Source organism: Chelonoidis abingdonii, chromosome 9 (genome assembly GCF_003597395.2).
Source record: "Chelonoidis abingdonii isolate Lonesome George chromosome 9, CheloAbing_2.0, whole genome shotgun sequence".
Lineage (NCBI taxonomy): Eukaryota > Metazoa > Chordata > Testudines > Testudinidae > Chelonoidis > Chelonoidis abingdonii.
Window position 1 is genome coordinate 38,967,026 of NC_133777.1, and position 13,346 is coordinate 38,980,371.

Here is a 13,346-nt window from a genome sequence, read left to right on the forward strand (position 1 = left end):
GGGCACCTGTGCTGGCAGTGCCAGGGAGCGCAAGGTTCACAGTCAATCTATAGAGAAGGGAGCCTGCGGCTCTGGTCCCTGCCTTTGGGATGGAGCAGCCTGGAGAGCTACAGGTCCCAGCAGGCAGTGCAGCCTGAGGGCTGTACCCCTCTGTTCCTTAATGAAGCTCCAAAATGGCTGCTGTTAAGGACAATCTGGACCCCAAGCTGCATTTTACCCCACCCCAGAGCAGACTCTTGGGTGATTGCACCCCACAGAGCAGGTATTGGGGGGATCGTTCCACACGCACACAGCCAAGGATCTGTCCTCAGCGTGGGGTCTGCTGGGGTTTGGTCATGACCTGCCCTGATGCCCAGCTGCTGGTCAAGTGTGGGTGCCAGCTGGCCGTGGCTGGCCTCAGCTGACCCAAGGAGTGTTCCCAAATCCCGGGACTGGCCCCGCACCTGGGGCCAGGGATTTTGAATAAATGTTGGGCTCTCTCTTGGCTGTCTGCCTTGGAGCCTTCAGGCTGCGGGCTCAGCTGTGGTGGCACCCCGCTGCCTCTGGTGCTGTCTCCCAGCAGCTCAGGGAGCTTGCTCACGTCCCTGTAGGGCCCCCGAATCACACCAATAACACCGCAGGAGTGAATGGCTGGGAGCGTTGCCCTGAGCTTTCAGCCAACTCCAGCTCCACTGCACCCTGGGCGTAGGTGCCAGCTGCAACTGGTGCCCCAGGGCCTCTGCTGCCCAGAGCAACCCAGGCACATGGGCACGATGAGGCTGAATGTTCCACCTGTGCTCTCCTGTGAGGGTACCCGTCTTTTAACCCTGACAGCTGCTCATCCTGCTGTCAGCCCACCGCAATGTACCCCTGCCTTAGGCCCTGGCCATTACTACCATAGGTTAAAGCCCTCTGCCTGGACCACAGCTGACACTGTATTGGGAAAGTCTCTTTGTCCAGGCCTGGGACATGCTGCCCCTCCCCCCACCCAGGCCCAGGGCAAGTGTGGTAGGAGCTGTGCCCAAGGGAGGGTGCCAGGGGATCACCCAGGGGAGGGTGCCAGGGGCTCTGTGCCCAAGGGATGATGCCAGGGGATCTTTACCCAGGGGAGCTGTGCCCAAGGAAGGGTGCCAGGGGAGCTGCTGCCCAGCCCCAGGGCAGAATGCAGTGGGAGCTGGCCTTTGCCATTCACAGTCCCCAGCCAGGGCCTGACAACGGGACTGGAAAACAGCTCGTGCAGCCACCTGCTCGTTCCTGGCTGGACGCCTTATCTGAGGCCGATCAGCCAGTAACAAAGGGACACGAGCGCCACGGGCCAGGCGCCACCCGCTCCTCTATGCCCTTATCTGCCCCCCTCGCCTCAAGAACACCTTCTCCCGCTGGTGGCTGGTGCACTGCTCGCCTGCTCCCCACGCTGTCGCCATGGGCTGCTCCAAGTCCCAGCTGCTCGTGGTCCTGCTGCTGTCGCTGGCCTGGCTGGTACCCTCCTGGGGGGAAGATGAGGAAGCCCAGGTCGAGGAAGGGGTGGTGGAGGAGGAAGTTGTCTCTGATGAGCTCCTGGAGGAAGAGGGTGTCTTGGTGCTCCATCAGCACAACTTTGAGCGAGCCCTGCATGAGCACCGCCTGCTGCTGGTGGAGTTCTGTAAGTTGGGGGTGGTGGGGTGGGGTAGGCAGCTCAGACCAGGCAGCAGGTACCAGCAGCAGCATGGGCCGTATCCCCAGCCAGCCACTCAGCTGGGCTCACAGCAAACCCTGTGCACTGCCACTGAGTACCTGTGAAGCCCTGGGGTAGGGGCCCCAAGGATGTCTGCTCCATTCGGGGGTTAGCTCTGTGCATACCCTGCTGGTCACTGGCTCTTGGGAGCACTTGCTAAGGGGTTGGGGGCCACAGCTGTCAGCACAGGTCCTTGGCCCTGTCAGCTGCCAGTGGGACCCTGGGCATCTGTGCTCCGAGCGCCAGGGAGAGCAAACAGTGGCTGCCCTTCGGTGCAGGGCTCAGGTGGTGGCTTTCCCACAGGAAGGGTATCCTGGCCTGAGAGCAGAGACACTGGCTGGTTAAACATTAGTGTGCAGGCAAAGCTGTGCCCAAGGCCCAATGACTCCCCTAGGCAAGCATCATCATGAGCCTGCCCTGGGCACAGAGCCTGCCCTCCTCTCCCCTGCCCCATGGCACAGATCCTGCCAGGGTCTCCTCTGGGCACAGATTCCAATGCATGTTCCCAGGGCCTGGGCGCAGATCTGGCAACGCTCTCCCTGGGGCCTAGATGCAGAGCCCTCCTCCTCACCATTTATTCTGAGGGGGCTCCATGATAGTCACTGCCTCAAGCAGCTCTGCTGGGAGCTCCTTGCCCAAGTGCATGTGGGCAGGCGGGTTGTGGTTGCTCTGCAGGTGGGATGGTCTGTGGCTCTGCTCTGGCTGGATGTGGGCATCCCCCACAGGGCCTAGCTTCAGAGCCAGAGTCCGTGACGTGACCCGCATGGCCTGGCTCACAGTGTGGCATGTCACTCCCAAGTATGGCTCCATGGCCAGGGTCCAGCATACTGGCTGTGTGTGGGTGCCAGGCCCAGGCTGCTCTTTAGGCCAAGCAATTGTGGGGGGGGGGGGGTCACCTTTGCTGGGAGTCTGTGACCCCACAGGGAAGCTCCATAGCCCTGGGAGGGGCGGGGCCTGTCCCAAGTCACAGGCCAGGTGCAGTGAATGGCCTAAGTGCAGTGTCCTCAGGCCTTGCTATGAAGTGGGGCCAGAGCAGGGCCATGCGGAAGGGAGAAGGTGTGTGGCACCAGGCTGTGTCCCCCCATGGAAAGGAGCCAAAGCACCCCAGGGAAGCAGAGTGAGCACATTCGAGGGGGCAGGGGAGACAGCCAAGGGAGCCTTGGAGGTGCAGTCATGTCCCCCCACCTCAGGACTGGCCCGCAGCGTGTGCTAACAGCAAGAAGAGACCAGCAAATACATCACCAACGGCACGGGATCCCCCTGACAGGCCTGCCGAGTGGCACCGTCCCACCCTGTTGGGTGGCATAGGGGGCCAGCAGAGAGAGCAGAGCACATAGGAATGAGAGGCAGGACAGGGTGGGTTATGCTTCCAGGACCTGAAGCAGGCTGCGTAGCTCCTACTCTGCCCCAATGGGAACCCTGCCCGCCAGAGGGCTGTCAGATGGGCACTGTCATCCTGGCAGAGCCAACCACAGTCATTAACCTGCTAAGGGTGACAGCTGGGCCAGGCTGGGCAAACCTGGGCTGTGCTGGGGGGGCAGGGGGCCAGTCTGTGTGAAGCCCCCTGCCCCACTCTGGGTGCTCATGCCATCCCTCTCCCAGACCCCAGCAGGCCTCAGGCTGTGACAGTGACCGCTGCTGGACTCTGCGCTGCTCTACCCAGGATTGGGAGCAGTGGGGCAACAGAGCTTGAGGTGGTGGAGCCCCTGGGAAGTTTTCAGCTGCGGGGGGGGTGGGGGAGGCAGGGTAGGATGCTAGGGGCTGCTCCAGGCAGAGCTGGGGAGGAGGGGGCGGTTCTCATCCGCTCAGCCTGTCCCTTTCTCACAGACGCCCCCTGGTGTGGGCACTGCCAAGCCTTGGCCCCCGAGTTCACGCGTGCTGCTGGCATCCTGAAGAATGACTCCACGGGCCTGCGGCTGGCCAAGGTGGATGCGACGGAGGAAACACACCTGAGCGCCGAGTTCGGCGTCACAGGGTACCCGGTGCTGAAGCTCTTCCGAGACGGGAATCGCACTCACCCCATAGACTTCACAGGTACAGCCTGACACTGCTCGGGGGGGGTCCCGCCTCTGGAGTATGGTGGGGCTGGACAGGAGCTTCACCCAGCACAGCCTTGGGGTGGTGGCATGAAGGGTCTGTGGGTTTGCAGTGCAGGAAACAGGCTGTATGGCATGGTGGGTGAAGGTGTGTGGAACGGGCTGTGGGGAGCGGGGGAGGGTATGGGTTTGCAATGGGGGGGTATAGGTTTGCAGGGCGGGGCAGGGGTGTGTTGAGGCTGTAGCTAAGGTGCAGGGGAAGGACTGTATGGGTTTGTGGTGCAGAGGAGGGGCTGTGAAGGATTTGCAATCTGGGGGTTGTTGGTGTGGGAGAGGGGCTTTGGGGCTGTAGGCTGGGGTGCTGGGGGGGGGTTGTGGTGCAGAGGCGGGGCTGTGGGGAGATTTACGATGTGGGGGGGGGACTGGAGGGGTATGGGTCAGGATCAGGGGATGCACTGTGGTGGGTGTGTTTGCAGTGCAAGGGGGGGGCTGTGGGCCAGGGTTCGGGGCTGTGTGGTGCAGAGGAGGGGTTGGATGCGTGTGTTTGCAGTGTGATGGGGGGAGGGCTGTAGGGGCCATGGGCCAGAGTTTGCAGGGATTGTGGCTGTGTGGTGCAGAGGAGGGGTTGGATGCGTGTGTTTGCAGTGTGTGTGTGGGGGGAGGGCTGTAGGGGCCGTGGGCCAGGGTTTGGGGAGATTGTGGCTGTGTGGTGCAGAGGAGGGGCTGTGGAGGGGTGTTTGCAGTGTAGGGGGCACTGTGGGGTGCCGTGTGGGAAGGACCGTGGGGGCCGGGGTGTGGGAACACCTTGGGTCAGTGATGTGCTGTGGTGCTGTGCACAGGGCAGCAAGACGCTGAGGGCATTGTGCGGTGGATGCGGCGGAAGGCCGGCCCCAGCACAGAGCTGCTGCAGGATGAGGCCAGCGCCCAGGAGTTCATCGCCTCCCAGGATGTCGTTGTCGTTGGGTTCTTCAAGGTGTGGGGCCTGGTGGGCAGGAGCCGAGGCTGTGGGGTCTGGCAAAGCTTCCGGGTGTGGTGCCGGGACAGACTAGGTTCAGCATGCCCCTGGGCTGGGTGGGGTGGTGGCTGCCCAGAATGTCTAGGTGTGGCCTTTCCCCACTGGCTGGCAGGGATGGTGCCACACCACAATGCCCCCTGTAGGCCCTGAGCTTGGCCAGGAGGTGCCATGATCCAATGCCAGTCCTGTGTGCATGCAGTTGGAGGGCCCTCCAGCTACCCCCCCCCCCCCGCCCCAGTACTCACCTCTCAAAGGCGTCAATACCTTCCTTTCCCTGGTGCCCCAGTAGTGCCACATGCCAGCCCTGTGCACCCAGCCCAACCCCACCCCCTGCCTGCTGGGGAGCAGCTCAAGGGCGAGAGATCAGGGCACAGTTCCCATGGTGCCAGCCTCCTGAGCACCATGGCATTGTGGCTGCAGGTGCCATGTTGCATGCTGAGGCCTGTAGGCGCCACAGGCTGCAGCACCATGTTAGATGAAGAGTGTGCTTCACCATGGGGCTGTCGGGGAGCTGGTCTGGGTGGGCAGCGCAATGCCCCTCCCCCCAGCCCAGCTCAGCTCAGGGCCTCGAGGGGTGTTTACAGGACCTGCAGAGCAAAGCTGCACAAGGCTTTTATGAAATTGCCAGTGATGCTGTGGACGTGCCCTTCGGGGTCTCCAACAGGACGGAGCTCTTCCAAAAATACAGCGTCATCCCCGACACCGTCTGCCTCTTCAAGAAGGTGAGAGGGGGCGGGGCAAGGCACCTGGCACTGGCCCTACCCCAGCTATAGCCCAACAAGGAGTTGGGGCTTCATGGAGGATAGGTCCATCAATGGCTATTAGCCAGGATGGGCAGGGATGCTGTCTCTAGCCTCTGTTTCCAGGAGCTGGGAATGGGTGACGGGATGGATCACTTGATGATTACCTGTTCTGTTCATTCCCTCTGGGACATCTGGCATTGGCCAATGTTGGCAGACAGGATGCTGGGCTAGATGGACCTTTGGGCTGACCCAGTACGGCCATTCTTATGGGCCACCCAGAGATGGGCATGAGCACTAGCCCCAGCAGGTGACAAGGCGGGATGGGATGGGATGGGAAAGGCCTGGGAAGATGGGCAAGAGGGGCTAATGCAATGGCCAGGGCAGGGCATTTTCCCAAGGCTGTTGCCCCAGCAAGACATGGCCCCATGGGCTTCCCTGCTAGTGCAGGAGGCAGCCTGGGTCCCTGCCCAGCCGCTCCCACCTTCGGCGCCAAGCTCTCAGTGTGTGGCACTGGCCTGCCTTGGTATGTTGCAGTTTGATGAGAAGCGGGCAGATTTCCCTCTTGACGCGGAGCTGGGCCTGAACAAGGAGGAGCTGTCCCGCTTCATTGTCCTGCACAGCCTGGAGCTGGTGATGGAGTTCACCAGTCAGGTGAGATTTCTCCACCTTCCCCCTTCATGAGAACAGCCCCAGAGAGACTGGTGGCTGTACCCCAGAGAGCTTTACACAGCCAGTGCACTGCAGGGCAGGGCCGGAGGAGGTATTGCAGCCGGGGTGCAGGGCAGGGCTGGTGGAGGCATTGCAGCCGGGGCACCGGGCAGGCCTGGCGAAGAGTTTGCAGCCAGTGCACTGCAGAGCAGGGCTGGCGGAGGGATTGCAGCTGGGGCACTGGGCAGGGCTGGCAGAGGGATTACAGTCGGGGTGCCGGGTAGGGTTGGCGGAGGAATTACAGCCAGAGCATCAGGCAGGGCTGGCGGAGGGATTACAGCTGGGGCACTGAGCAGTGCTGGCGGAGGGCACATGGCTCACAGCACAGCGCCCTCTTGTGTGACAGGTTTCAGTGGTAGCTGTGTTAGTCTGTATCAGCAAAAAACCGAGGAAGTCCTTGTGGCACTTTAGAGATTAGCACATTTATTTGGGCATAAGCTGTCGTGGGTGAGCAGGGCTGGCCTAGGGCACATGGCTCTCTGAACAGTGTGTGTGTGTGTGTGTGTGTGTGTGTGGAGGGGGATCGCAGCTGAGGGGTGTGTGGTGGGAAATGAGGGGCTCACGTCTGGAGGTTTCTGTGTGGATGGAAGCCAAGGCACTGGACAGGGCTGGCATAGGGCGCACTGCTCACCGGCCAGCTGGGGGTGTGTGGGGAGGGGAGGGCCACTGGCATGGGCAGACAAATGCACATGGAGAGTGTCCAGACACACTAGGCCTTTCCCGCTGGCCCTTCCCAAGCCCCTGGGGCTGCAGCCGGTGCCCAGCTCCGTGCGGTACTTGCTGGAGGAGCAGGGGTGCCTTCTCACCAGCATCACTGGGCAACAAACCCTCTTTCTCTCCCTAGAACTCACCAAAGATATTTGGGGCAAAAATCCTCAATCACCTGCTGCTGTTTATTAACAAGACCCTGGAGGCCCACCTGGAGATCCTGGGCAGCTTCCGGGCTGCTGCACCCCCATTCAGAGGCCAGGTAACCAGCTAGTCACGTCCCTGGCAGCAGGGCTCTGACCTGTGAGCTGCAGCCATTGAGCCCAGCATGCCCCACTCACCTGGCATGGCCAGGCCAGGCAGGCTGCTCCCAGGGCTCTCGCCAGGGCTGTGGGACACCAAGGCATGACTGGCATGCACGCACCATGGGCTGGCCTGGCTGGGGATGTGGTCGAGTCCTTTAAGCCTGAGAGCCTCGTCCCAGCCCTGGTGTCACCGCTGGCTCGCAGCCCCAGTGCTGGGAATGGGAGTGGTTCATTTTCTGGGCCTGGCTGGCTCGGGAGGGGCCCTGCTCCAGTTGCAGTCCTGGCCCAGGGTGGCCGACAGGGGGAGTGGGGGTGTCAGGGAAAGGACAGGCTCAGATGTGCAGAGTCCCAGCGTAAGCTCTGTCGGGCAGTGAGGGTCATTGGGGCGGGTGTGTGTCTCTCAGTTGCAGTGCAGGCTCTGTGTGGCAGCGAGGGGTGGGTGGGGGGCTCTCAGCCCCAGCGCAGGCTCTGTGGGGCAGTGATGGGGCCTGCTGGAGGCTCCTAGTTCCAGCACAGGCTCTGTGGGGCAGCAAGGGTGTGTGGGAGGCTCTCAGTCCCAATGTAGGGGAGGGAGGGAGGGGGGGGGGGGGGGAGGTCTCTCAGTCCCAGCGCAGGCTCTGTGGGGCAGCAATGGGGCCTGGGGGAGCTCCCAGTCCCAGCACAGGCACTGGGGGGCAGTGAGGGGGTCTGCGGACGGGCTTCTAGTCCTAGTGCAGGCTCTGTGGGGCAGGAAGGGGGTGTGTGGGAGCTCTTGCTCCCAGCACAGGTCTGTGGGGCAGTGAGGGAGCCTGCGGGACGGGGGGCTCTCAGTCTCGGGGCTGGGGAGGGCACCATCAGGCCAGTCTGGGCTGCGGCTGCCCCATGTCTGTGCCCCGTTGTAGGTTCTCTTCGTGCTCATTGATGTGAATGGGGAAGGCGCCCAAGTGCTGCAGTACTTCGGCCTCAAGAGCCACGAGGCCCCCACCATGCGCTTCATCAACATCGAGACCAACAGGAAGTACCGCATGGCCACGGACGAGTTCACCTCTCAGGCCGTGGGCTCCTTTGCCCAGGCTGTGCTCGACGGCAAGGTCCAGGTGCGCACAGCAGCCATGCCCAGGGCTCAGGCCCGGCCCATCCCTCCTGACAGCAGGGAGGGGAGCGCTGCCATTTGCATGGGTGGGGACAGCTGAAGACCCTGTGCCACCATCAGATTAAGTGAGGGCAACCTGGGGGCCTTGGCCACATTCCTTCTGTGCCCTGAACCTGCTGCCATCCCAGCCCTAGCTCCTTCATTGCAGAGCACTTCCCAGCTACTGTGTAGTGCCCCACTGAGATACAGCCACCTCTGGGGGCAGACCCTATCCCACCCCTTACAGAGAGTTCTTGCTGGGCTCTCACGCAGCCCCGCAGAGCAGTTCTTGGTTTCCCAGCCAGCAAACACCAGGGGACTCCCTGACTTCCCGGCCACAGCAGGATGACAGCTGAGTCGCCCATGCCAAGATCTGAATCTTTGGCTCCAGGGGGTTCATTCTTAGACCCTCCCTTGTGCGATGTTTTTCTTCCACACATACCGTCCCTCTCTCATCAAGCACTCACTGAAAGTAGAGTTCTTTATGGCTACACTAGAAATACTGTAGTGGTGTCACTGTAGCATAAACACTTCAGGGACAGAAAGGGGTCTTTCATCAACCTAGTGATGTCTACATTGGGCCTTAGGTTGGCTTAACTACGCTGCATAAGGTATGAAATTTTTCACAGCCTGAGAAATGTAGTGAAGCTGACCGCAGGGCATGTCTTCACTAGCCACTTTAAAGCGCTCTGTGTAGTTGCTGCACAGCGCTGTGAGAGAGCTCTTCCAACGCTATAAAAAACCTACCGCCACAAGGGAAGTAGCTACCAGCGCTGGAAGCATGGCTACCAGCACTGGTGCACTGTCTGCACTGGCACTTTACAGCGCTGCAACTTGCAGCACTCGGGTGTGTTTTTTTCACACTCCCGGGTGAGAAGGTTGCAGCGCTGTAAAGTGGCAGTGTAGACAAGGCGTAACTTTGTAGTGTAGACCAAGCCTAAGTTTCTAGACATAATCATACTATCATTTCCCTCTTGAGAAGCCTATTACAGCCATCATTTCCCAGGGCTAATAATTTTTTCAGTAGCAACAATATCTAGTCTGTTCTCAGTGGTACCTGATGACAGAACAAGGAGTAATGGTCTCAAGTTGCAGTGGGGGAGGTTTAGGTTGGATATTAGGAAAAACTTTTTCACTAAGAGGGTGGTGAAGCACTGGAATGAGTTACCTAGGGAGGTGGTGGAATCTCCTTCCTTAGAGGTTTTTAAGGTCAGGCTTGACAAAACCCTGGCTGGGATGATTTAGTTGGGAACTAGTCCTGTTTTGAGTAGGGGGTTGGACTAGATGACCTCCTGAGGTCCCTTCCAGTCCTGATAGTCTATGATTCTGTGATGCAGCTGGATCACTCAAAAGGGCCCTTCTTGACCACTCACCCAGACGTTCCCCTTCATGTGAAATTCACCCAGAAGTGCTCAGCCTGGAGGGCAGCGAGTGGCGTCTACTGTATTAGGAATGCCGAGCACCATCCTCTGAGCTCTGCGCTAGTGCTGCAGGGCCAGGTGTGGGGAACAGGGCGTGAGGCCTGTGCAAGCCCGTATGGCACACACACAGCTCAGAAGTTTGCAGCCATAGCATCTCTTCGCAGCACTCTCCGGAAGTGAGTCAGCAAACAGCAGACATAGTCCCTCCCTCTCTCCACAGCCCCATCTCATGAGTGAAGAGGTCCCTGAGGACTGGGATAAGCGTCCAGTTAAAGTCCTTGTGGGCAAGAACTTTGAGCAAGTGGCTTATGACGAGACCAAGAATGTTTTTGTGAAGTTCTGTAAGTATCAGCCCTATGAGAGTGAGGTTGGGCCTCCTCCTGCCCCAGGCCTGCCTGACGCCCTCAGCCAGGGCCTGGTGCAAACACAAGCACCAACTCCGTACAGTGCCAGGCAAAGTTGTTCCAGCAAGAGACTGCCTAGACATGGGAGCTGGAGGATGCGGGCAACTCAGTCCAGCTACTCGGGGCAGAGGGGACATTCCTAGCGTGTGTCTGGGGTAGAGCTCATTGTCTCAGGTGACCTTCCCTCCCCTGGGGAGGTGATTCCCTGTCTCCAGTGTCTCACCTCCAGGGAGCCCAGCAATTCCTGCCACACTGACCAATCCCCTCACCCCGGGGGGTGGGAGGGAATGGGGGAGTGGCACCTGGTAGGAGTTTGCAGCGTGTGTCCCACCCTGCCCAGGCCAAGCTCCCTCACTCAGGCTGTTCAGCTCCTTCATTGGTCTCCTCCAAGCCCTTCTATCCTCGGGGAACCCTGACCCCACACACTGAGGGGACCTGGGGAGCCCTGACCCCACACACTGAGGGGAATAATTTTAAGTGCCTGGGTCACTCCTAAGCATCTAAAGCATTGCCGTGCATGATGGGCAAAAGCTCCCGCCAGTCCAGCTTGATTGTGCTGTGTGCCCCTGCCCTGCTGACTTTGCCAGCTCCTCTTGTCTCCTGGCCCGGGTGCTGGAGCTGCCATCCCAGCCCCAGTGCTCTTCCCCCATGACGCTCCCTGCAGAGCAAACAAGCAACCCCTCTCTGTCACGGCAGATGCCCCTTGGTGCACACATTGCAAGGAGATGGCACCTGTCTGGGAGGAGCTGGGTGAGAAGTATAAAGATCATGAGAACATCATCATTGCCAAGCTGGATGCAACAGCCAATGAGATCATGAATCTCACCATCCGTGGCTACCCTACTCTGCACTATTTCCCTGCCGGGCCAGACAGGAAGGTACTGCTGCAGTTGCCTGGATGAGATGGGAAGGGATGGGGGTGCACTTGGGTGCAGGATGTGGGTCACTCCTGGAGCTGTGCTGGGTGACAGCAAGGAGCCATTCTAGGCCCTCATCTGGACACTGCATGCAGCACTGGTCCCCCAGCTCACACAGGATGCAGAGCTCAAGGGGTTCAGAGAAGGGCGACGAGAAGGATCAGAGGTTGGAGAAAGCAAGGAGCAATTGAAATGACTGGGATTGTTCCCTTAGAGAGAGGGTGGGTAAGAGGGGACAGAGTAACAGACTATCAGATACTGACTGCTCTAGAGATGGTAGGTTGGGAGCATCTGTGCTCTCTGTCTCATAACACAAGAAGAAAGAGACAATCAATGGGAACAAATCCAACAGTGATCAAAGGAAATATTCTTTCACACAACACAGCCTGTGGAACTCACTGCCACAAGATGCTATTGAGGCCATGAGCTCTGCAGGATTCCAGCAGGGACCGGATGTTTCTCTGGGTAACAGGACTCTCCAGGGTTATAACAAGACAGACTAAAATAACCAGGTGCTTTAGCAGAGCTACAGCTCCACCTGCTTCTGGGCAGGAGCCACTCGCCAATGGGGTCAGGAGGAGACTTTCCTGGGGTGGGCTACTCCAAAATTCTCTGCAGGGGGTTCTTGCACCTCTCAGGAGAAGCTGGTGCTAGCAATGTCAGAAGCAGGAGATTGGGCTGGTCCAGACCTAGCATAGAGGGTGGTGGGTGGAAGCAGGCTATGCTGCTCGCAGTGAGGTCCTGGGAGTTCAGCCTACAAAGAGGCAATCCTGCAGCACCAGCGTCTCATGTTTCTCCTCTGCCTGCACCAGATGATTGAGTACAAGAGCGCCAGAGACCTGGAGACCTTCTCCAAGTTCCTGGAGAATGGCGGGATGCTGCCTGCGGAGAAGACACCACCTGTGGTTAGTAGAGTCCCAGGCCTCCAGCCTGCCACCGCTTGAAGCTGGAAGCCTGCCGACTCAGGCTGTTGCTTTAGCAAGGAGGTCATTCGGACCAACCCGTCCCACCAACCTTCCGCTAGCACATCAGCCTGCAGCAGCCGGCTCCGCCCAGCCCCAGTACTCTCCCACCATGGAGAGAGAGATGTCCCTCATGTCCCCCCCCCATGGTCCTTTGCAGCCTTTCCCCATGGGGCAGAGGGCTGGGTCCCTCACCAGGGAGAGCAGGGGCCCTCACATCCTCTTCCCCACTGTCCCTAATGCCCCTCCCCACTTTGGAGAGAGACGTGTCTCTCCTGCCTTCTCCATGGGGTCCTGGCCTTGCCCCCGATGCATGCTGGGCCTGCTTGGGGCAGTGGTTTCCATGGTAACCACCTTGCTGTTCCCCAGGTTCCTGAGAGCCCAGAGGAGCCCAAGGACACAAATGGGACACGCCCGGCGGATGCCCCTGAAAGCAGAGACGAGTTATGAGCCCTGCCCTGCACCCATCTCTGGGACCCCTGACAACATGAACCTGGGGCACGGACTGACCCTCCATTGGGCTGGCCTGGTCTCTCGGGCCCTGTCCCCGGGCCCTGCTTTGGGCAGCAGCTGCTCTCCAAACGGTGGCAAGGCCTATGGTGGGCATGGCCTGGCACCTCCTCCTTTTGCAGAGCATCCCCAACCGGAACAGGGCCATCTGCCATGCCCCCCATATGCTCCCAGCCTCCACCCCATCCTGCAGCACTGATGACCCAGAAGCCAGGCCCAGAGGCTGAGCGTCACCCACAACTCCCCCAGGCAGCAATGCCAGCACCAAACACCTGTGCCCCAAAATCGTGAGATTGACATAAATGTCATGAGACCTGACACCCAGCTATGGTGGTTCTTTGTCTCCGCTGCCGAGTGCAGGTGTGGGGTCCCAGCCCTGCACCCAGGAGGGTAGCTCTGGGTGGTGCTATTGAAAGCTGAGGCCTATGGCAGCACCTGCCTCTTGGAGCTGGGGCTTGAAGAACCCCCTCCGATACCATGAGCCTCCCAACAAATCTCGAGCGAGGGCAACAGCAGGGCATGGGTGAGTGAGGGATGGGCACTGGCAGAACCAGGATCATAAAGACCTGTGTGAGTCTGCAGCTTCAACCCCAGCAGCTCACTTTCCCAACACGGGGGAGTAAGCGGGATGATGCATAGATGGCACGCTGGCACTGTGAGAGATGTGGTTGCTGTCCTGTGGCCCATATGGCCTTCCTCAGCCTTACAGCAGGGAGGGCCCCTGGGCTAAGGGTGAGCCTCCATCAGCTGCAGTAAGATTGGGGCTTATCCCCCTGTAGCCTGCAGCATGAGCTCTCCCTTGGACACCATGCT

The 13,346-nt window shown here is 59.9% G+C and overlaps 1 protein-coding gene across 1 annotated transcript; it reads left to right on the forward strand.

Moving 5' to 3' along the window:
* The first annotated feature begins 1,365 nt into the window (after window positions 1-1,365).
* On the forward strand, window positions 1,366-12,845 carry PDIA2 (protein disulfide isomerase family A member 2). The gene is made up of 11 exons (XM_032781564.2): window positions 1,366-1,621; window positions 3,521-3,727; window positions 4,569-4,702; window positions 5,329-5,466; window positions 6,022-6,138; window positions 7,040-7,165; window positions 8,090-8,284; window positions 9,961-10,081; window positions 10,841-11,022; window positions 11,874-11,966; window positions 12,393-12,845. The coding sequence occupies exons 1-11, from the start codon at window positions 1,402-1,404 to the stop codon at window positions 12,471-12,473; spliced, it is 1,614 nt and encodes a 537-aa protein (XP_032637455.1). The 5' UTR covers window positions 1,366-1,401; the 3' UTR covers window positions 12,474-12,845.
* Window positions 12,846-13,346: the final 501 nt, after the last annotated feature.

Excerpts from the sequence above, each read along its gene's own strand:
- PDIA2 (XM_032781564.2), top strand. The coding sequence starts at position 1,402 with ATGGGCTGCTCCAAGTCCCAGCTGCTCGTGGTCCTGCTGCTGTCGCTG. Across the intron at positions 4,703-5,328 it reads TTGTCGTTGGGTTCTTCAAG|GACCTGCAGAGCAAAGCTGC; the intron begins GTGTGGGGCCTG and ends GGGTGTTTACAG. Across the intron at positions 6,139-7,039 it reads TGATGGAGTTCACCAGTCAG|AACTCACCAAAGATATTTGG; the intron begins GTGAGATTTCTC and ends TTCTCTCCCTAG.